This window comes from Heterocephalus glaber, unplaced genomic scaffold (genome assembly GCF_053883595.1).
Source record: "Heterocephalus glaber isolate CG9 unplaced genomic scaffold, H.glaber_assembly_v1.0 deba00000621, whole genome shotgun sequence".
NCBI classification, from domain to species: domain Eukaryota; kingdom Metazoa; phylum Chordata; class Mammalia; order Rodentia; family Bathyergidae; genus Heterocephalus; species Heterocephalus glaber.
In genome coordinates, this window is record NW_028258153.1 from 29,007,915 (window position 1) to 29,031,339 (window position 23,425).

Sequence of the window (23,425 nt, forward strand, 5' to 3'; positions counted from 1 at the left end):
AAGCTTCTGCACACCAAAGGAAACAAACAGCCAACAGTGTGAAGAGAAAGCCTACAGAATGGGAAAAGGTTTTACCAGCTATTCCTCAGAACACTAAGATCTATAATATATAAAAATTTAAAAAAATAGACCTCCTTTTAGAAGAAAAGACTCAGGGCCAAGGATGTAGCTCAGTGGTGCTCACTTGCCTAGCAAACGCAAGGTCCTGAGTTTGATTCCTAGTGCAGGGTGGGGGGACTCAATCAAAAAATGGACAATGGAAGGGCCAGGGATTTAGCTCAGTGGTTCTGCCTCGAAAGTGCAAGGTCCTGAGTTTGATCCCTGGTACCAAAAAAAAAAAAGGACAATGGAAATGAATAAACTTCTCAAAAGAAGTACAAATGGCCAGTGGATACATGAAACAGAGCTAGACATCTTTAGCCATTAGAGAAATGCAAATCAAAGCAACACTGAGATTCCATCTTACTCCAGAAAGAATGGCTACCATCAAGAAATCAAAGAACCCAGATGCTGGCCAGGAAAAGGAGCTCTTCTATGTAGTCAGCACCAGTGTAAACTAATATAATCAGTATGGAGATTCCTCAGAAGACTAAAAGTAAAAATTCCTCTTGACCCCACTATACCTCTTCCAGATATCTTCTTGAAAGAGTTAAAGACATCACAGTGATACATGCATGGCCATGTTCATAGCAGCACAACTCATAATAGCTAAATCTAAGAAGCAGCCTACATGTCCATCATCAGATGAACAGATAAAGAGAATGTGGCATTTATAAACAATAGAATACCACTCTGCCATAAAGGAGGATACGTTTGAGTCATTCATAGGAAAATGGATGCACCTTGAGACCACAATGCTAAGTGAAATAAATCAGACATAGCAGGTTAAATATTGCATAGTTTCTCTCATATGAGAACCCCAAGGGATAAATAATTTAGGAGCAAAATGAAACATAAGTGATAGGAAACAGGGAGATAAAACTTTGTGGAGATGGGAAGGGGACTTGAGGATGGGGGAGATGGAGACAGGAGAGAGGAAGGGGAAGTAAAAAGGATCAAATGGGATATGTATTTGTACCAATTCCCCACGATGAATGCATTTATGATGCAATTTTTTTTTTTTTTGGTACTGGGGATCGAACTTGGGACCTTCCAATTGTGAGGCAGGCAGCGGAACCACTGAGCTAAATCCCTGGCCCTTGAATGCATTTATGATGTATCACAAACATATACTAATAAAAAAGGGAAGAATAAAACAATAATTTAAAAATAAAGTAGGGCCAGAGATTTAGCTCAGTGGTTCTGGCACCTGTTTCACAAGCACAAGGTCCTGAGTTCGATCCCTGGTACCAAAAAATAAAAAATAAAAATAAATAAATAAATAAAGTAAAATAAGAAATACTAATAAAACAAAAGAACCACTTTATATCTTTTCTTTTTTGAGATAGGGTCCCACTATGTAGTTCAGGCTGGTCTTGAACTTATGGCGATCCTCCTGCTTAAGCTTCCCAAGTGCTGGGATTACAGGTGTGCGCTATTATACCTAGCTTACTTTACATGTTCTCTAACAGTACTTCCAGGACTCACATTTGGTGATACTGTATAGTTGGTTTCTTTTAAAATTGATTAATGAATTACATTAGATAAAAGTAAATAAAGCAGCTAGTAGAGTGCCTTTGCTCTGTTCAGTAGGGATTTAATATGCCATTTGCCTGCTTCCTCTATAACACTGATTTTTTTTATACTTTTATGTGTTAACTGCATTTTTCTTTAGTGCATTGTTTATGTGGTTTGCTTGTTTATTTTTCACTACCCTACTGTTTTTCCTTTTGGATTTTTTTTTTTTTGGTACCGGTGATTGAACTCAGGACCTTGTGCCTGGAAGGCAAGTGGTGGAACCACTGAGCTAAATCCCCAGCCCCACTGGATGAGTTTTATATTGAATCAGTATTAACCATCAGCTCGTTTTGTTACAAGTATGCTTTTCCTAGGTGGTTTACTCATATTTTGTATTTTTACTTTAGTTACATGTAATTTCTCTTTCCTTTCTTCCTTCCCTCCTTTCTTTGTGGCTCTGAGGATCAAATGCCTCATGAACGATAGGCAACTATCCTGAGATACACTCCCAGCCCCACGTAACTTTCTGTATGAAAATCGGTTCATCTTTTCCTTTGTGACTCATTTAATCTCTTCATTCTTTGCCTAGAAAATCAATCTCTTTTCAGAGATTTAATACATGTTTAATTCATTTTTCTTCTGAGTTTTCTTGGTTTGTTTTTAACATATTTTATTCATTAGTCCAACAGTAATTCATTTTATGGCATATTAATCTAAATCGTTAGCCCCAGACTAATTGATCCCATTCCATTTAATGAATGAGTCTTTCTTTCTCTATCAATTTACAAGTCCAGGGGTGGGGGCATGGCTCAGTGGTAGGATGCTTGTTTACCATCTGCAGCACTGAAAAAAATAAAGAAAATATGAAAGAATGAAAGGAAAAGAAAGGAAGATTTACAAGGCATATTTATCATATCTTAAACCGTCATAGGGTAGCCTATTTTGTTCCAGTGAGCTCTCCATTGTTGCTTAGTTTAAGTAGTGTGTAGTAATAACTTCAGAACATTTTCTTTTTGAAGATTTCCAGGAATAAAGACTCCTAGTCTTTCTTTCAATTCTGCTGTTTTTATCATGGGTCTAGAAGGAGCAATAAATTGCTTCGTCTGGAGGAACTGATCCAGCCTGGTTACTATGGACGTCTTAATCACACAGTATGAAAAGAAGGAACAAAAGCGGGCCTTCTTCCTTTTTGCAGTGCTGGGGGCTGACCCCAGGGCCTTGTGCCTTCAAGGTAAGTGCTCTAGCACTGAGTATACCCCTAGCCCTCAGCAAGTCTTTTTCAAGGCCAAATTCCATCTACAATGAAATCCAGAGAAATGCCCCTAATTCTTTCAGTGCATTGAGATCTCCCATCAAATCACTGGCAACTAGTAGGTATCTGTTCTCATTAGAGATTTAGGATTTGTTCAAAGGAGACTCAACCTATGTAAAGATGTGAGAAGACAAAAAAGAAAAGAAGGGAAGGAATCACAAGATGGCCCTCAACAATGTAAAGCAGGTCAGGAGGCCTGACAGAGGCTATGTGTGGGCTGCATCTCCAGCGGTGACAGTATTCAAAGTTTTGTGGCCACACCCTGTCTGTTGCAACTACTCAACTGTGCCACTATACCTGTACTGCAAGAGCAGCCATGATGCTATATAAAGGGCTGAGCATGGCTGGTTCTAATAAAACTTTATTCATAAAAGTCAGGTGAACAGCAGCAGTTTGCCAAATTCTAATTGTAGTATAAAAGGGAAGTCACTATAGGACCCCAAGGATATTTTTTTTCAGACTGTGGTCCAGAGAAGATTCTGGCTTTTGAGCTTCTAAAGGGCTCACACCACCATGCGTATTGTCTTTGTAAAAGGAAAGGGGGCCAAGAGCTGGAGAAGGTGGGGAGGAAGGGGAGGAAAAGGAGATGTAAAAAAGAATTCGGATGTGTTATGCACATGTACCAATTCTCCATGATGAATGTATGGACTGTAAACTACTTGTCTTATCTCGAAGCTCCGTCACCAATGCATACCCTAACATTACAGGTGTTGACTGCACTGGCACTATAAAATCTCTAGTGTCCCAAAGGAAAGGTGGACCAGAGCCCTCTTGGCCTGAGGTCTGACTCTCTTGCCATAGCCCCTTGGGTCATGAAGGAAGCTGAGTGTGACAGGCTCTGGCCTAGGCCTCCTGGGTGGGAACCATTAGGTGGTAGAGAAGCCCTGAGCCTCCTCGGAGGGAGCTGACTTGGTTTTAACTCCGGCTCAACTTTCTGGTCTGAATAGCGTGAATACATAAAAAGATTATGTCCCAGTAGCCCAGATTTCCCTTTGTATAAAAATTAGTTCCCACCACCCACCTTGGCAGTGCCTACGGAAAAGAAGACAGTCCTCAGGAGCTTGTTTGCTATCCACAGGCCTCACATCTGCCCAGAGGCCTTCCATCTGCCCTGCTGCACCGCCTCCTCTGAGGAGGCTCTTTCCATCTGCTGGGCGCAGGCAGGAGCTAGTGACACAAAGGCCCAAGAGGGGTCTGGGACCTTTCTGCGGCTGGAGGAGGTGGGCCTGCCTCAGCTACTCCTAAGGTCCAGATGCTGCCCAGATGCGGCAGATGCTCAGTGAATATCTGAGGAGCTAAATGGAGGAAGTGGTGAAGTCTGCAGCTGTCCTTCAGGATGCGGCCGCGAACCAGACACCCGGATGTGGGCGGGCAGAGGAATGAGCGTGGACACAGCGCCCTGCAGATGACGTGCATGGACCCACACAGCCTGTAGGAATCAGCGGTGATGAGACTCTTGCCCTGGCCAGCTACTCTGTCCTCTGCGGGGCACCGCACCTGGACAGCGAGGGCGCTGACATCGTCACTGACTGGGCTCTCCTAGTCCGGCGGCGGCGGAGGCTCTAGGTTTTCTCTGCTAGGCAGACCAAGGAGGAAAGAGCAGCTCAGCCCAAGGCAAAACCCTTCTGGGCAGATGTCCCCAAAAGGCCAGGCCGTTCACTACCTACCTAAAGTGGGGGCTGAGGCAAGACAAGAGGGGGTGAAATGAGCATCACAGCTTTCTGTCTTTCTCCAAGTCAGCTTCACCCACTACAGGAAAAGAAGAGTTTTCTAAATGGTTCTTTGTTTTAGACAGGGTCTCCCTACGCGGTACAGGCTGGCCTTGAGCTTACTATGTAGACTGGGCTGGCCTCGAACTTGAAGTGATCCTCCTGCCTCAGCCACCCAAGTGCTGGATCACTCAATATGTGCCACCACACTCAGTCCCTAAATGTTGAAGGGAGCTACATTCCAATGAAAACACAAAACACATCTCCACGGCAGGTAGGAACTGTTAACTGTTGGCTGTCACGGATTACTCATGACCATTCTGTTTGTCACTGAAGGGAGAGATAGCTAATGAACATGGGCAGGTGTGCTAGGCCCTAGTGTAAGTCTGTCAGACTGGGGGCAGGAATCCTCCCTTTGTGACCGCCAAGGGCAGAGGGCCCTCCTGCTGTGGAGCCCCCATGCTGCAGGTGCTAAGCCTGATGCTGGCTGCTGCTCTCAGGCCGGAAACTGAACAATTAAATGTCCTTGCAGGGGATTTCAGTTGATACTTGCAGCCTGGATTCAGCCTTCTTTTATTTAATTTCACCAACAACTCAATACTGTATAACCAGTAGGGCATGGTGGTGCACGCCTGTGATCCCAGCACTCAGGTTGCTGAGGCAGGAGGATCACCACAAGTTCAAGACCAGCCTGGGCTACATAGTAAGTTCAGGGACAGTCTGTCTCAAAATACAAAAAAAAAAAAAAAAAAAAAAAATTGTATAACTACTGCTAAGCCTTTTGGGTAACATAAAGGAACAGAATGCAAACTGACCTTAGGGTGTTGTTTTGTTTTGTTTCAGTGCTGGGGATTTAACCTCAGGCCTCACACATGCTAGGCAAGTGCTCTACCACTGAGCCACATTCCCAACTGTTAGGGAAATGTTTTTAGGACACATGACAAGACTTAAATGGCACTAAAATAGCAAGAGATGTCTCAGAGCAATTTAGGATTCAGTGTGAGATGAATGCCTGAGAATACAGGCAGTCAGAGGAGAGGAGTCCCAGGGCTGGGATGGCGTAAGAAGCTTCCTAAAGGAGGCCTCACAGAACTGCCCTTAAAATGAGGACAGAAGTCCAGGTGACAACCAAGGCCAGAGGCAGAACCGAACTAGCACAAGAGTTGGCAAATTACTGCCTATGGGCCACATCTGATCTGCTATAAGGATAGATTTCACTTTTTTGTAGCAGTAGTAGCAGTAGGGTTTGAACCCAGGGCCTTTGCACCAAGCTATGAAGCTATGTTCCTAGCTCCACCACTCCCTTTTTAATTTTGAGGTAAGGTCTTGCTGAGTTGCTAAGCAGCCCAGGCTAAGGCTCAAACTTGGAACCCTTTTGCCTCGGCCACCCAGCGTGCTAGGATTATAATCATGCACACCACATTCAGCTTGATTTTACATTCTTTTTTTTTTTTGGTACTGGGGATTGAACTGGAGACCTTGTGCTTTCGAGGCAGGCAACAGAACCACTGAGCTAAATCCCCGGCCCTGATTTTACATTCTTCAATGGTAGAAAATATAAACAGTATTTCTTGACGAGTGAAAACTATGCAAAATTCAAATCTGAGTGGCCATCAATAAAGTTTTATTGCAACACACCCACAGTCATCTGTTCACAGATTGTCTATGGCTGCTTCACACTCCAGTGGGAGTGGTGGGTAGTTATGATAGAGACCACATGGCCTGAATCTTTGCCCTTGGCCCTTTAGGGGAAGTGGGCTGACTCTGGGGGGATAACACCAGAGGGACACAGGGAGGCTCTGGTGTGTGGGGAGCATCTGTAGCTATGACTGTGACAGACTAGGTGGGAAGGGGTGCTCACGGTTGAATTTAATGTCAAGCTAAAGAACATGAACTCTCTCCATAGCCAATGGGGTGAAATTAGTCCCACGTACATGGGTACAATTATATCACCTATGTGGGTATGGTACAAAACTCTAAAAGGCTCAGAAGGGTGTGCTGTAAAAAAGGAAGTCAGTCTTGTGGCCTCAGACCCCAGGCAATGCCACCTGGGCACCTACATATCCATTCTTAGGATCCCCGCAACAGAGATTCTTATACACACACACACACATACACACACACACACACACACACACACACGCTTCCAGGTACATGCAATCTCTCATTTAAAACCCACAAGTGGTAGCACATTATAGAAATACTGTTCTTCAGCCTGCTTTTGCCTGTATTTCAGTTTGCCCTAGTAGGGACATTCTTCTCAACAGCTGTATAAGATAGATACATTTTTTTTCTTTTGTAGTACTGGGATGGAACCCACAGCTTGTGGATGCTAGGCAAGTACTCTACCTCTGAGCTACACCCAGCCCTTTTTATTTTGAGACAGGTTCTCACTAAATTGCCCAGAGTGGGTTCAAACTCACAATCTTCCTGCCTCAGCTTCCCAAGTAGCTGGGATCACAGGTGTGTACCACATTTATTTACCAAGTCTAAGGAAGATCAGGGCCAGAAACCCACTGGTATTGGGGGGCCTCTGTGAAGCAGAAGATTCCAGGAGAACCTGAAGGAGGAAGAGCAGTCAGGCAGTGGACAGACAGACCCAGGACCCTGGATGTGAGGGTGACTTGAACTCCTAAGCGCTCAGGGCCACCAGCTTGGGACCCTCTCCTACCACTGCTGCCCAGGGGCTCGTACCTTGGTGGGAGTGTCGGGGATGGACGAGGTGGGAGAAGCAGGAACGGTCAAGATGCACTTCTTGCCCAGGCAGCGGCCATGCAACTCGATGTCTTCATAAGGGTTCTCCTTCATGGGCGGATCTGTGGCCAAAGGCAATGGGTGAGGGGGCAGGGAAATTTTCCTTTTGGGAACACTGAGGCCAAATCTTAGCCTCTCCTGGGCTGGTCCTTGCAGAATCTCTTCTGTTTTGCTGTCCATCACCCCTCGTCTTGGTAACAGACCTTGTTTTCCTTTGGGGTAACTCCCTGTCTCCCTGATAGTCACCACAGATCAACTACTTCAGGGCTTAGCCAGCTTGGATCCCAGGTCCCTGCCCTGGTGAAGCATTCAGGGAAGGCTCACATCCCAACCAAGACAAGTGCCATGTGGCATCCTGGCCTCTAAAGCCAACAAGTGACCTCAGCAGGTCTGGCCAGGGTGAACTTGGGGATTTTGCTGGGACCTGTGGGCCACCGACTCTCCTCCAGAGAAGAGTAAAGACTCCAGGGGATAGGTGGTAGCCATCCTGGAGACCACAGACACCTGTGGGAATGGAGCTACCCTGGCTGGTAAGAAGCAGAGGGAGAGAAGGCAGTTCTGGGCTCAGGAGTCCGGAAACCCCTTTTGTTGTTTCCGTTGGGTTTTCTGTCCCTCTGAGGCAGGCGCTGCTAAGAGAAACCCATGCTGGGTGTGGTGGTGCACACCTGAAATCCCAGCATTCAGGAGGCTGAGGCAAGAGGCTCGCTGTGAGTTCAAATTCAGCCTGAGCTACATAGTGAGATCCTGTCTCAAAAAATAAACAACAACAACAACAAAAATAGAGAAATCCAGCTCTCACACCCACTTTTGCTCCTGGAAGCCCGCTGCTTGGGCAGCAGCCCAATGCCAATCCCGCAGCCCAGAAGCACGGCATAAGAGGGTAAACCCTGCCTCCAGGCCCAGCCCACCATGGACAATGCGCAGGCGTCTCTGCCGTAACCAGTCTGCCGCGCACACGAACACGTACACACATACGCACATACACAGGGGCGTCCCTCCTTCCCTCTCCGACTGAGTCCTACCTCGCCGACTAAACCGTGAAGCTGGAAGATTTCTGAACTCCCAGACACTCTCTGTGAGTTGAAGCCCCAGTTTGGCAACTGGGAGGAGTCCATAGAGCTAGGCCAAAGTTACTTTTCTTTTCTTTTTTTCTCCCTTTCTTCCTTCCTTCCCTCCTTTTTTTTTTTTTTTTTGAGTTTTGAGGACGAGAGTCTTGCTATATAGTTAAGGCTGCCCTCAAACTCAGAAATCCTCCTGCCTCCACGTCCCAAGTACTGGGATTACAGGCGTGTCCCCCATGCCCAGCCCAAAGGTTTTTTTTGCTAAGGACACACATTCTCCTCATCTGTGACACCCTGTGAGAGTAACACTCTTGGAGTGCCCGCAGGAGCCTACTGGTCTGCAGGGCTCTCTTTCCTACAATGACCCCTGCCATTTCCGGGTCGTCTCAGAAACCAGGTCTACTCTGTTCTCCCCAGTCTTTTTTTTTTTTTTTTTTTGTCCCGGGGATTGAACTCCGGTCCTTGCGTTTGCAAGGCAGGCGGCGAAACCCCTGAGCTAAATCCCCGGCCCTCTCCCCAGTCTTTAAGCCTCGTGCAAGGAGGTTATCAACATGCAGAGGACAGAACGCGAGTTCAGGGAAGTCAGGTCACCAGCTCAGCCTCACACAACTAAGGTAGAGCCAGGGTCCCACGCTGACTGTGGGATTCCGCCCTTCCCTCCCGTCCAGCCCCTCCCAGACCCACCTGCCCTCACTCACTAGCCCACACGCCCGGCTGTGTGTGGCATCCGGCAGTGCGCCACCGCCCCTCACGGGCAGCCACGGCCTCTTACCCAGAATGTCCTCGTACACGTTCTCCTCCGACAACGTGCGCGCGAGTCCCAGTTTGGTCTGTGCGTACCAGTCCGCCCTGCAGCTCTCCGAGGAGGTCTGCAGGACGTCTTCGAACTCGTAGGACTTCCTGGATTGTGCATGAGGGGAGGAAAAATCCAAGAACTGGAATCAATTTTGGTGGGCTCGAAGAATATATATCTCCTCTCTCTACATTTCCTTCTTAGAAACATTTCTATCACGAAAACCGAGTCTGTTTTTTTTGTAAAAAGTGTGAATATGCTTCAGGCAGTCATGGAGGCACATGTCTGGAATCCCAGCACTCTGGGGGGCTGAGGCAGGAGAATCACCATGAGTTCGAGGCCAGCCTAAACAGTGAGTTCAAGGTAGCTTGAGCCACATTGCGAGACCTTGTCTCAACAAGCGAACAAACAAAACACCAGAACAACAAATAAAAGTGCAAAGGCCTTGGGCTTAATCCCTAGTGCTGAAAGAAAAGAAAAGAAAAGAAAAAGCAAGCAGACAGGCTTCTGTTGGTAAGAATATGCTATTATGCTAAATGAAAATAATCATATATATGTATATATTGCAAATAAACACATCTACTGAAAATGAGAAGAGGCAGACATGGAATGCAGAGCTGCCCCTCAGGACTGGGGGATGTCAGGGGGAATCTCTCCCCTACTCCTTCAGGCCTTCTCAGTCTTTGTTGTTCCTGGGGCCCATGCACCCACTCCTCCGCTCCTGTTGTCACCAGGGCCCTAGAGGCCAGCAGGACCCCAGCCTCTGGAGCTATGCAAACGTGGGATGCTCCTGTTTGCTGTCTGACACATGCTCAGCTTTCTAGCGGGACTGGATCACATAGTCTGGGTGACTGAGCATACAGGAGACTGAGGAGGTCGACCAGGCTGGGCTCAAACTTGCATCCTCCTGCTTCATTCAGCCTCTCGGGTGCTGGGATCACAGGTGTGTGCCACCACATCTGGCTCCTTGAATGGCATCTAGTGCATGCCAGCCAGGAGCTGGCCTCCACTTGGTCTTCCCTTCACTTTTCTGCGCATGGGGTCCAGATGGTCCCAGCTCTCCCAGGGCTCAGAAATCACTGTGTCTACACAGCTGAGCCGTGTGCTTCGAGTGTGTACCTCGAGACACTCAGTGTCTTTGTTTCTCCACCTATGTTCCCCATGTGCTCAGCCCTGGGGAAGGTGCTCTTTTGGTGGCCCCAGGTTTAAAGCAAACCTGGATATGGCTTCCTTGGAAGCCCTTTAGTCTTCTCATTTTGTTTTGTTTTTTGAAACAGGTTCCCACTGTGTAGCCTAGGCTGGCCTTGAACTCATGGCAATCCTCCTGCCTCAGCCTCCCAAGTGCTGGGATTACAGGTGTGTGTCACCACATTTGAACAATGGGTAAGAACCTCAAAATCAACAAGTCTAAAATTGGACTCATCATAGTTTCCAAGGGGGCCAGGGCCTCTTCCAAAGCTGCCATGTTGGGGAGATCAGCCAGATGTTGCAGCCCTCACTGCGGAAGGTGCCCCCAACCCCTTCTCTGACCACCCATGTCTCAACCAACCAGACTTCCACCCCAAAGCCTCACTGGAACCTGCCCACCTCTCAGTCCTCCACAGTGCCCTTGCAAGAGGGCAAGGATCTCCCTCACCCTCCTTGGCCCCTCTGGTCCCCACTTTGCCACCAGGAAGGTTTCCCACAGATGCAGACCTGACATCTCTCCCTCTCACATACTTCCAGATGGTTTCCACCACACTGAGGCAGCAGCCTAAATCCTCTGGATCTACCAGTCTCTTCTGGACAGGATCTGGCCCGAAGCTCACATCTGCTAGGGCCCTCTGGCCACGTTCTCACCTCTCGGGCCTCAACTCTCTGGCTGCAAGGGTGTCACCTGTTTGTCACCCTCCCCAGGCTGAACAGCTCCTCTGCAGAAGCCTGCCCTGTTCCCAGGTCCCCTGCTGAGTGTCCCCCAAGCCCCTTGGGCTGTAACTTCATAAATAGCTCTGTACTTCTAACCATTGCTAGTCTGTTAAATTCCACAGGGCAAGGTTTCTGTCTATTTTATTCATTACTATATTCCCATGTGTAACACTACATTGGTTGATAGTAAATATTTGTTAGCTTGGTAAACAAATTAATGTTTCGGGGTTGTTGTTTTTTTTGGTACTGGGGATCGAACTCAGGACCTTGCGCTTGCAAGGCAGGCAGCGAACCACTGAGCTAAATCCCTGGCCCTTGTTTTTGGTTTTTTGAGACAGGGTCTCACTATGTAGATCAGGCTGGCCTTGAACTATGTAGTCCAAGTTGGCTTTATACGCACAGAGGTTTTCCTGCCTCAGCCTCCCAAGTGTTGGGATTGGAGGTGTGTGGCACCATGCCCAGTTTAAAAGCTGCTTTATAAGGGCATATTTACAGCTCATAATTTATGCCTACTTCAGCTGTAGACTTTACTTTTTTGTGGTACCAGGGATTGAACTCAGGACCTTGCGCTTTCGAGGCAGGTGACGGAACCACTGAGCCAAATTCCAGGCCCCTGACTTTACTTTTTTGGATGGGTTGAGGTTGGCCAGCCTGGTACCCTGCCACCCTCCAAACACCATTTAAGTAGGTGAGAAAGCATCTGACTTCCCCACCACGGCCAGCTGCAGCCTCCCTGTGCCTGTCCATCCTGAGAGACCATGGGCAGCTCTACCTAGAGGCTTTTAGCAGCTTTTAGCTTGTATTCTGTGCTTCCTCCATTGATTCCCAGGACTACCAATGTTGGGTTTTTGTCTACTTTACATCCAAAACAGAAATATTACATGTGTAATCCCAGCTACCTGGGAGGCTAAGGAAGGGAGATCACAGTTTGAGGCCAGCCTGGGCAACTTAGCAAGACCTTGTCTTAAAATTAAAACAACAACAACAAAAAAACCTGTTTTAAATGAGGGACTGGGAATGTAGCTCAGTGGTAGAGTGCTTCCCTTATCATGCACAAAAATCCTGTGTTCAATCCTTAGTACTGCCAAAAAGAAATTTTAGAAGAAAAAACTACCTCTGTCCACTAAGTTGGTGTCCAAAATAAAAAATTATTTCCATCTTTCAATGAGAAATAACACTTGACAATTACTCTTTGTTTTGTTTTGCTTGCTTGTTTGTTTGAGACAGGGTTTCACTATGTAGTTCAGCCTGACCTTGAATTCACTATGTGGCCCTGACCAGCCTTGAACTCTTGGCAATCCTCCTGCCTCAGCCTTCTGAATGCTGGGATTACAGGTGTGCGTCACCTTGCCTGGCAATATGACAGTGACTCTTAACAAGATGGAATCACAATCTTAAAATAACAACCATGGTCTCCGTTTTCTAACACAACCACTACTGAAATAAATTATTTTGCTAAGTAAAGTTTCTCAGAAGCCTTCAGTTACTTCTGCTCTGTCAACTTCGCATTAATCAGCAGTTTGTTCCTCTGAAGACTGAACATTAATTACAGTTCAGCCTTGATAGCGGCTGACTCTCACAGCGGCAGGAGCCATGGCTGCATGGCTGGAAGTTTACTTTAACTACTGAACCAAAGATAGTGGTCCGAGAATGTGGCTCAGTGGTGCAGTGCCTGCCTGCCAAGCGTGAGGCCCTGAATGTGATTCCCCCTACCAAAAAAAAAAAAAAAAGCCAGGTGTGGTGGTAATCCTAGCACTCAGGAGGCGAGGCAGGAGGATCACCTTGAATTTGAGGCCAGCCTGAACTTTATAGTGAAGCCCTGTCGAACCCCCCCCACCCCCACCCCCGGCCACAAAACAAAACAAAAACACAGATAGCTGCAGCCACAGTCTGGCCAGTGTGCTGTGGGGAAACTGTCTGTGAAGGCTAAGTGACGGGGCTGTGAACCACACAGTGTGAGCTGGCAGCCATACAATGACTGAGGCTTCATGTCCTCAGAAAGTTCTGCAAGTCTTCCACTAATGCTCCAAGGAAAAGCCGCAGCTATACAACGCCAAAACAATCAGTTGAAAAGTTGAGATTATGGTCAACATAGTTATTTGGTTTCAGGAAGACCTAAAGACTCAGTCACGTGATCAACTTATACTCAAGCTTCAAGTTAAAACATTCTGAGTATGCAGATGCACTTGGATTCAGATGCTGCCTACACTTAGACAACCGTAACTTTTCCTGTTAAATGTTGGGCCGGAAGGCATTCTTGCCAAAGTTGTTAAATGTGGGCCATAAAACACACAGAACCCAGTGAATGCTGCTGCAGGCACCTTATCTTCAGAATTTCCTGACATCTGAGGGTTTCTCAGTCTCCACTTTAGGACTGAAGGCAAACATCTTTGCATTTCATTTCCTGGGGCTTTAGAGAAATAAAGAAAGACCAGCAAAGAAAGGGAAGAAAGAGGGAGGGAAAAGGGAAGGGAGGGGAGGGAAAAATACAAAGAGGAAAGAAAAGAGAAAGGCAATTACATTTCTCAAACCGAAGATCTGAATGTTCCCTCCAGTTTGGCTCCTGAGTGTACTAAGTGGCCAATGAAAACAAGTGGGAGAGCCAGGGATTTAGCTCAGTGGTTCCGATGCCTGCCTCACGCCTGCCTCAAAAGCGCAAGGACCTGAGTTCGATCCCCGGTACCAAAACAAAACAAAACAAGAACAAGTGGGAGACAGTCAGCCGGTCACCCCCACTCGAGGCCTGGCCGTATAACCTTACACCTGGTAACCTGCGGTCCTCAGTCCTCTCTCTGCAGCACTGGCCCGGCTTTTCTCTCCTGGGGGGCGGGAGGGGGGGACACCTGCCAAATCCATGGTCCAGCTTTTTTTTTTCTTAAGAGATAGTAACACAATAAAGCGCATGCTTTATTTTTATTTCTATTTTTTGGTACTGGGGATTGAACTCAGGTCCTTGCATTTGCACAGCAGGCGGCAAAACCACTGAGCTAAATCCCTGGCCGTGCTTTATTTTTTTTAAGAGTAGAAAGTGAACACCTTACCCTAATCACCTCCATTGTACTTTTTTGAACAAAATGCAAAACCTGCAGCCAAGAAGTCTTAAAACACAGCAGATGCAACCACAGTCCAACTGGCCAAGAAAAATTTCATCTTTGGCCTAAAATCAAGTAACTTTAGCTGATTATAAAGAAAATGGTGGAGGATGGGAAACAGCAATTGGGAGCTAAGAGAGGCGAGATAAGAACAGCTGGTCATCAGGTGGTTCATCCGAAGAGGACACAGATGAAAGAACAGCCACACCGTGGGCAAGCGAGGAACAGCCTGGAGCGGCTGGCAGGGCTGACTTTGGAAGTCACAGATTATGAGGGGAAGCCAGGGAAGGAAAGGCAAAGGCAAAAGAATGAGGATGGGGTTGGGGATTTAGCTCAGTGGTTCCCCCGCCTGCCTTGCAAGTGCAAGGACCTGAGTTCGATCCCCAGTACCAAAAAAAAAAAAAAAAAAAAAAGAATGAGGATGCACTGTATGTGTACCAGCTCCCATGAGGAACACAATTGCTATGTACTACAAACATGTACTAATAAAAATTAAAATTTTAAAAAGACTATTAGGGAAGGTGTGCCTTAGCACCAGTTTGGGAAAGGATTCAGAATTGGAGGAGAGCTGGGGGTGGTAGTACACACCTGTAATCCTAGCTGCTCAGGAGGCTGAGGCAGGAGAATGGCACATTTGAGGCTAGCCTGAACAATTTAGCAAGACCTTGTCTCAAAACACCATGGAGAAAGGGCTGTGGAAGTAGCCTGATGGTGGAGCACCCTGGGTTCCCACCCTAGTTCTCCTCACACAGATTAGCACTGGAGGGCCAGGGCTGCAGCTCAGCAGCGAGTGTGAGCTCGGCATGTGTGAGCCCTGAGTTCAGTTCCCAGCAACAAACCCCGCTCCCTGCCCCCGAAGAACTGGAGATGGATTCCAACCTTCTCCAAACCTAGAGAAAGAAGTTTCCAAATTCTTCTACAGACCTCACGTAATACTGGTACCAAAGTCTGATAAAGATAGTGCAATAAATGCCAGGAATAAGCCAGGCATGGTGGCGCACGACTGTGATCCCAGCACTTGAGAGACTGAGGCAGGAGCACTCTGGGAGGCTAGAGCAGGGGTAATCACAAGTTCCAGCCCAGCCTGGACAGTATAGCAACTCAATAAGACCTTGCTTCAAAATAAAACAATTTTAAAAAGCCAGGCATGGTAGTGTATACCTGTAATCCCAAGACTAGGGAGGCCGAGGCAAGAGGATCTCTGCGAGTTTGAGGCCAGCCTGTGCTACATAGTGAGTTCAAGGCCAGTCTGAATTATAGCGTGAGACTCTGTCTCAAAAAAAACCAAAAAAGAAACAAACAAAAACTTTTAAAGGGTTGGGGATGTAGCTCAGTGCAAAGGCCCTGGGTTCAGTCCCTAGTATTGCAAAATAATAATAATGACAATAAAAATGATGACAACAACAATAACAACAACAACTAGGACTAAACGAGGATTTATCCCCAAAATGTAAGATATAAATTCCAGGCTGGCCTGTGGCTCAGTGTAATAGAGTGCTTACCTAGCATGCACAAGGCTCTGGGCACAATAAATAAATAAGTGTTTGAGAGTGAAACTCCAGGAGCATTACCAGTAACGTCAAGGGTAAGATTAGGCTGTCTACTGCTATCAGCACTAAGATTTAATTCTGTTCACTTTGTATGTTTGTTTGCTTGTTTGAGACAGGGTCTCACTAGGTACTCCAGGCTGGCCTTAAACTCATGGCAATCCTCCTGCCTCAGCCTCCTGAAGGCTGGGTTACAGGCAAGCGCCACCATGCCTGACTCTGGATGAAATTTCAGGGCCTGGAATGTAGCTCAGCAGCCTGGTAAGCATGAGGTCCTGAATTTGATCCCCGGTACCAAAAAAAGAGAATTTAAAACATAAGAATGGAAGATCTTGCTGACAAAGTAGATGGGCGCATGTGCAAAAGGACTCAGGACTCCTAGCTCCTTCGTCCAAGTAACTAAATGAAGGGGTGATGCCATTTAATAAGATGACAGCTGTGCTGAGGCCATGGTTAGTGTTGGCCGGGATGAAGGGTGCAGGTTTGGGATTGACTCCTCAGACTGGTGGGAGACTTGCCTTTGGGAATCCCAAACTCCCAGATTAACATTTCTTTTTTTTTTTTGGTACCGGGGATCGAACTCGGGTCCTTAGCTTGCGAGGCAGGCAGTGGAACCACTGAGCTAAATTCCTGGCCTGCAGCTTAACATTTCAAACCACGGATTGATAAGGCCTTTCAGGGGTGAGTGGAGGGGGAGGAGCCAAGTCCCTGGTCTGGTCCTGGCCTGGGCTGGGCACAGAGGAGGAGGCTTGACCGGGACATGTGGGACAGGAGAAAGGGGACAAGACCCAAGAGGCAGGGAGGTGGAGGCCCAGAAGCTGCAAGAAGACAGGGTTTCCAGATGGGGCTGGTAAACAGCTGTCCTCAGATACCAAGATGTGGAGTAAGAAAAGACAGAACTGACAGTGGATTTCCGGAGGGAGAGGCCTATGGGGGCCTTGGGTGGATGGGATGAGTGCAGGGCATCTTTTACTGTGATGAAATTCTTCAAGGGAAATAGTCACTGTACATTTCAGTCACCTCGGGTGACTTGTTCGAGGTCACACAGATAGAGGGTGACAGGCCAGGGTAGACCCGGGCAATGTGTTTCCAGACGTACACCAATGAAAACCACAGAAAGGGCCAGAAAGATCCAGGCAGCAGGGACTAATTAGTAGACTGCTCCTTTCCCAACGCTCTTTACTAACTCTTGGCTACTATCCCAATTATGAGTCCTAATCACAAAGAATAATTCTTTTTAAAGCACACTCTTTTTCCAGGACTAAGAACAAACACAAAACACATGTACCAGTTCCAATATTTCTAGGTAATCAACAAACTGCCTCATGCTAAGACCATTCCAGCCCCGAGGGAGGATGAGGCAGGATGATCAGTAGCTTGAGTCCTGCCTGGACTAAAGCGAGACCATCTGAAAATGGAAAAAAAGGGCTGGGGATATAGCTCAGTGGTAGGGAACCCTGGGTTCAAATCCTAGCACAAGGGGTGGAGGGAAGGAGGAGTAGGAGAAAGAAGAGGAAGAAGAGGAGTAGGAGAAGGAAGAGGAAGGAGAGGAAGGAGCAGGGGACCCCTGAGGCGACCCTGACAGAGGCTCAGGCTGCGCACAGGCCTCTGGGGGACGCGCGACGTCGCCACACCTACCTGTGGTCTGCGCTGGGCCGAGGCCTCGCTGTCCCTCGCCTTCGGCTCACGGCCGCGGGCGGCGGGGACTCGGGCAGGGGCGGCGGCGGCAGGGGTGGCAGCGGCGGGCGGCGTCCCCGTGCTCTCTGCGTCCTGCAGCCCGGGCTCCCGGCCACGTTCCCCGCGTGCTCGAAAGTCCTGCGGGGTTTGGGCGGGGGGCTGCGCTCCGCCTTGCCGGGCGGGGCGGGCGCCGAGTAGCAGGTCCCCGGCGGCTGCGGGTCCAGGCCGGCCGAGCCGTCCTGCAGGGCCCGCTCCAACCGCTGCACCTGGGTCAGCACCGCGCGGGGGTCCGAGCCCTGCCAGGCCTTCCCCAGCCCGCGCGCCCCGGCTCTGCCCGTGCCCCTGCCCCGCTCGGGTGCCTTGGTCTCCTCGGCCTGCAGCGCGCGGGGCTCCGGGGTGCGAGGCGGCGGGGGCTCCTTCTGCGCGCCGGCCCGCTCCTTGCCCTCCCACTGCCAGATCTTGTCCTTTATGCTGCGGGGCTCGGGCCGGGCTCCCCACGGCCTCCTGCCGGCCTCCCGGGCGCCCAGCCCTGCAGCTGGGCGGCGGACGATCACGTCGGAGCCGAGCATGTCCAGGTCGGGGATGCGCCCCGGGAAGCTCCTGCCGAGGGTCTCTGGGAAAGGGACCAGGGGCCCGGACTTCGCCTTCTAGGGGCCTCCCCGGCCTTCTCACCTGGCGCCTTGGCCCTGCACTGGAAAGAGACACGGCTGCACATGGAGCCGTGTGTGTGGACAGTACGCTTTAGCTGTGCATCAGACACTGAAGCCATCACGTTAAAGTCGCTTTACATTTTCCCTGGGGAGACAGCATGCTAGGAGGAGGGGCACAATCGGACTCTGGAGTCCAGTAGGCTTGGGTTTGATCCAGCTCAAACCTTGACCGGGGTGTAACATGGGCAAGTTAAGTCCACTAAACCGCAGTTTCCTTCTCTACTACATGGAGTTAACGATAAAAAGGTTGCCATAGCCAGACATGGTGGTGCATGCCTGTAATCCCAGGTATTTCGTAGGCTGAGGCAGGAGAGTCACAAATTGGAGCCAGTCTGAGCAACTTAGCAAGCCCCATATCGAAAATTAAAATTTTTTTTAAAAAGGAGCTGAGGAGGCAGCTCAGTGGTACAGTGCTTTCCTTCTATTTGCAAGACCCTGGGTTCAATCCCCAGGAAAAGTAAAGAGTAAATAAATAAAATGGTAGCCATGAACATATAATGAGCCAGCCTGAATAAAGCATCTACATGTCCTGAGTGTAAAATAAAGGGTGGCTATCATTTTCATTAGTTTTTTCTCTAATTAAAATACGAGTAAATTCATGAGGTAAGAAACTCTATAATCTAGGGCCAGGGATGCAGCTCAGTGGTACCGCACCTGCCTTGCTAAGTACAAGGTCCTGAGTTTGATCCCCAGTACCGAAAAAAATTTATATAATCTAGGCTTGCCCTGCTTTTGTTATCCAGGGTTTTTGGTGTGTGTGTTTGGGGGAGGGGATACTGGGGACTGAACCTAGGGCCTTTGCACTGAACTACGTCCCAGGCCTCCTCTTTTTTTTTTTTTTCCTTAATTTTTTATTTTGAGACAGTGTCTCACTGAATTGCCCAGTCCTCCTGTCTCGGCCTCCCAGAGTGCTGGGATTACAGGTGTGTGCACATCACACCTGGCTAGCAGTGGTTCTTCATGATGACTGCTTACAGATTAAACAACCACGGGTCTTGAAGTGCTTGCTGATCCTGGGCTTCAACACTGTGATGTGCACAGTGAAGCCACAGTGAGCTGGCTGCTCTTGTTCTGAGCTTCCTCCGGCCCCTGAGTTCCTCTGGAGCAGACTCTCCGGAGGGCAGGGATCCTTCTTTTATCTGGGCCAGTTCGCCCCAGACCTAGAACAACGCTGGCAGAGCAGGTGGTCAATAAACCCCTGCAACGTGAGTGAACATGCAGCAGGCTGGCTTGGGTTTCATGAGTGGCCCAGAAATGTACTGTGTGACAGTTGCCACTACTTATGTGCAGCTATCTGAACTGAAATACAACTAAATTAAAGATTCTGGCTCTTACTAGCTGCCCTGGTCACCAGTCAAGTCTTCAGCAGCCCCTGTGCCTAATGACTGCTGTAGTGGATGGAGCAAAGTATTTCCAAAACTGTAGAAAGTAATGGTCTAGAACATACTCATGGAGATCTATTCTTCCACGTGTGATTTTAATTAGTGCCAGAAAGAGCTGTAATTTATCATTAGAGTGTGTGTGTGTGTTGCTGGGGGCCCAGGGCTCATACCTGTTAGGCAAGCACTCTACCATGGAGCTACACCTTCAACCCTAGAAATTATTTTGAAAGAAAACCATTTTTAAGCTTGTCTGTCTGATGAGAACAAGAATATGTATGAAATGCAAACATTCTTCTCCAGCAAGCTTCTGATTGAGCTGGTGACTTTTTTGTTTTGTTTTGTTTTTTGGGACAGGGTCTCACCATGCAGATCAGGCTGGCCTCAAACTTGTGGCGATCTTCCTGCTTCAGCTCCTGCTTCAGCTTCCCAAGTGCTGGGATTACAGGTGTGCACCCCCCGCCCGTGAGCCCAGTGACTTTAGATGTGAGATAGGTACACACTCACAGACCAATCCCTGGGGCGGGTGTGTGTGTGTTTGTGTGTGTGTGTGTGTGTTCTGAATACAGAGAGAGGTGGCTGTTCAGGGATTCTGAAGTCCCAGTAAGAGGCACAGTGGGAGACGGATAATTAGCAATGTCGTGCATACAGTGACCACAGCTTTCCAGCCCAAAAACCTAAGGGCTGTTTCTATAAAGGCTCCGCCTCCATGGAGACATTGGCACACAAATGATGCTGCTGTTTTTGGTTGCACAGCATAAATTAGGAACTTGTGAAAATGCGAACACACTTTTTTCTTGCAAACATTTTCCATGGCTATCAATGCAGACTTCCTTATTTAAGTAAACAATTAGGATTCATAACAGAGCGTTTGGGGGAGATAGAAGTTTGTAGAACTGTCCTGTCACCACAGAGGCCATTAGCATGAATTAGATTTTAATCAGAATCATGATCAGTCTGTGACTATTTTGCTGAGGGTTCAAAAGGTAGAACATACAGTCCCTGCTCTCGTGGTACCAGAAACAAGACAGAAAGAGGACAGACACCTAGGTTAGTGCATGCTTGGGGACAACAGATGACAGGCTACAGAACACGGATGTCATGTGCTATGAGGCAGTGACGCACAGTAGATAACTACATGGGTTTTCAATTCAGAGGGATGTGGACTTGCCCCTTTCTTCTTTCTTTTCTTTTTTTTTTTTTTGGTACTGGGGATCGAACTCAGGTCCTTGCGCTTGAGCAGCAGGCGGCGAAACCACTGAGCTAAATCCCCGGCCCCCTTTCTTCTTTCTTACAAGAACCCTCTCATGTCCTCTAAACTGGAACCTTCTGCGTGCAGAGGCTGAAGTGATCTTGCTTGCTGATACTGGTACATAGCAGGGAGACAATAAGCATGCAGTCTGTGGGTAAGTGGATGAGTTGAAATACACAGCGTGTCCGACTCGTAGCCTACACTGCAACCCTTTCTATCGACAGACAGCAGCTAGCTCACACCCCAGAGCCCAAACACCTGGGTTGACTTCATCGAAACTGAGGCAGAATGAATGATGGTTTGCTGGAAGGAAGGAAGAACACACTGCATTTACTGAGCTCAGGCGAGAGATGGGAGGGGGTGGAATGGTTTTGGGTGTCGCCAGGGACACAGCGTGTTTCCATGTGGCTGCTGTGCTCAGAAGGTCTCGGAATTCCTGATCCCACAATTCCACCACCCCGAAGGTTCCAGTGGGTGCAGAGCTTCGGTCAGCTCTGTGGTAGAAGAGCCAGAGGGCTGACTGTGCACAGTGATATGGCCTGCAGAAGGGTCGGGCTCAGGGACACGTGAAATACAAAGCCCGGCTGGAAGGCATAGTGGGGACATGGCCTCGGTCATGACAACACACTGGGCACCAGCTAGGCCTTCTCTTTACCACCTTGGCCTTGAGTCTTAGGTGAGAGCATCGCAGGGAGATGATTTACGGGAGGCTCATTGGAATGACCCCTCCTCACCAGGCGCATGCCTGTCATCCCAGAACTTGGGAGGCTGAGGCAGGAGGATTGTGTGAGATAAAGGCCAGCCTGGACTACATAGTGAGTTCAAGGTCAGCTTGAACCACATAGTGAGACTTTGCCTCTAAAAACAACAAACAAAAAAGAACAACCCCTTCGATCCTCGGTACCAAAAAAACAAAACAAAAAAGAAGAACCCCTCTAGAGCCGAAAGAAGTGGAGTTAGGAGGAGAGGAGGCACTGGAGAGAAGAAGGAGACTCAGAAGCCACTTCAGTCTCTCGGTCCTCAGGGATGAGGTCTTACCTGTCAGCCGATCCGTAGCTCAGGCCTCTAGTCTGGCTGTGGGTGCCCTCTGCCGGCCTGTACACGGTCATCGTGTCAACACCACGAGGAGCTCCAGGTGGCCTGGGGACAAGGATGGACATGGGTGAGCCATGCCAGCCAGGCCTCCCTCCTGGGGAGCCCAAGCCACACCATTTATTCTGACAGATCCCCCCAGAAGGAGGTGGGGTGGGAAGGCACTGCCCGGGAGGGCCTTCAGTGCTCCAGACCCCCAGCCTCTTTGATGTTTTTAGCCAAGGTCACCAACAATGGTAAGGAAACACAGCAGCTTCCCCCATCCATGTTCCCCAGGACCCCCTGAGTGCCTGAAACCACAGATGGAACTGATTCTGTGTAGAGTTTTTTTTATATACCTATGTACCTATGATGAAATGGGGTTTTTTTGGGTACTGAGGATCGACTTTGGGACCTTGCACTTGTGAGGCAGGCGGCAGAGCCACTGTGCTAAATCCCAGGCCCTTTTTTGGTTTTTTGAGACAGGGTCTCGCTATGTAGCCCAAGCTGGCCTAGAACTCGCAGCGATCCTCCTGCCTCATCCTTGAGTTGACAGGTGTGCACCACCATGCCCAGCTTGATGAAGTTTAACTTATACATTAGGCCCAGTAAGAGATGAACAATGACTAATGATAAAACAGTTGTAACAATATGCTATAAAAGCAGTTCAATGAATGCAATCTCTCTCTCTCTGAAAGTATCCTATTTCCTGTACTGCACTTTCAGACTGTGGTTAACTGAAACCATGAAAGCAAAACCAAGAATACGTGGGGGCCACCAAGACCACACAAAGCCAAACATGGTTAGAACCCACCCTAGCCCTGTTTCCGACTCTCTAAGAACCACTGTGATGAGCCAGCAGTCCCCAAAGAAGAGGGCAGCTCTTCCTTTCTTAGGAACAAGAAAGCAAGCCCTCAGCGAGGCGGAGGCATCTCCGCAGGGCCTGAGGTGTAGCCTGAGATAGGGCGTCTCCCAGCAGCTCCCAACCAAGGAGGAGGAAAGGCCCAGTCACTGGGCGTCTCTCTGCTCTACAGACAACTAGGAGATGCACTGGCAACCCCAGGAATACCTGAGTTCCTCAAGCCTGAGAAACAACAGAGACTGTGGATGTCAAGGAAGCATCGCCGGCCTCTGACCTAGCAGCTTTCTAATATCCAGGCCTGGCATCCCAGGAGCTGACGGGCCTGGTTAAAGTGCATGAGTTCAAGCTCTGTGTGGTGGTACATGCCTGTAATTGCAGCACTCAGGAGGCTGAGGCAGGAGGATCACCGAAAGTTCAAGGCCAGCCTAGGCTATGTAGTGAGACTTTGTCTTAAAAAAAAAAAAAATCCAAGGTTCCTACCCCCTCTTCCAGATGTTCACCTGTCAGGTGACCGGGTGGCTGCCAATATCCTGGCCTGAGGACCTGAGCCTCCAGGAAATCAAAAGGCTGGTCTTTGAGACTTCCTTGTAACTCGGGAACAGAGAGGCAGGAAGGGGTGGAGAACGGCAGCAACCAAGGCTACACACTCAGAAGAGGGAGGCAGAGGACATGGGCTGAACAAAC

At 48.6% G+C, this 23,425-nt stretch overlaps 1 protein-coding gene across 7 annotated transcripts in view; it reads right to left on the reverse strand.

Moving 5' to 3' along the window:
* Dennd2a (DENN domain containing 2A) overlaps positions 1-23,425 on the reverse strand; it is an 81,529-nt gene that overhangs the window by 31,923 nt on the left and 26,181 nt on the right. For 3 of the 7 annotated variants that reach the window (XM_021263698.2, XM_021263699.2, XM_021263695.2), the window contains exons 2-5: positions 21,847-21,948; positions 17,429-18,174; positions 9,226-9,353; positions 7,333-7,454 (exon numbers count right to left, since the gene is read on the reverse strand). In XM_021263698.2, coding sequence (XP_021119357.1) covers positions 7,333-7,454; positions 9,226-9,353; positions 17,429-18,036 — 858 coding nt within the window. In that variant the 5' untranslated portion in view covers positions 18,037-18,174; positions 21,847-21,948. The other 4 variants (XM_087206319.1, XM_087206318.1, XM_021263697.1 and 1 more) reach the window with 3 other exon arrangements.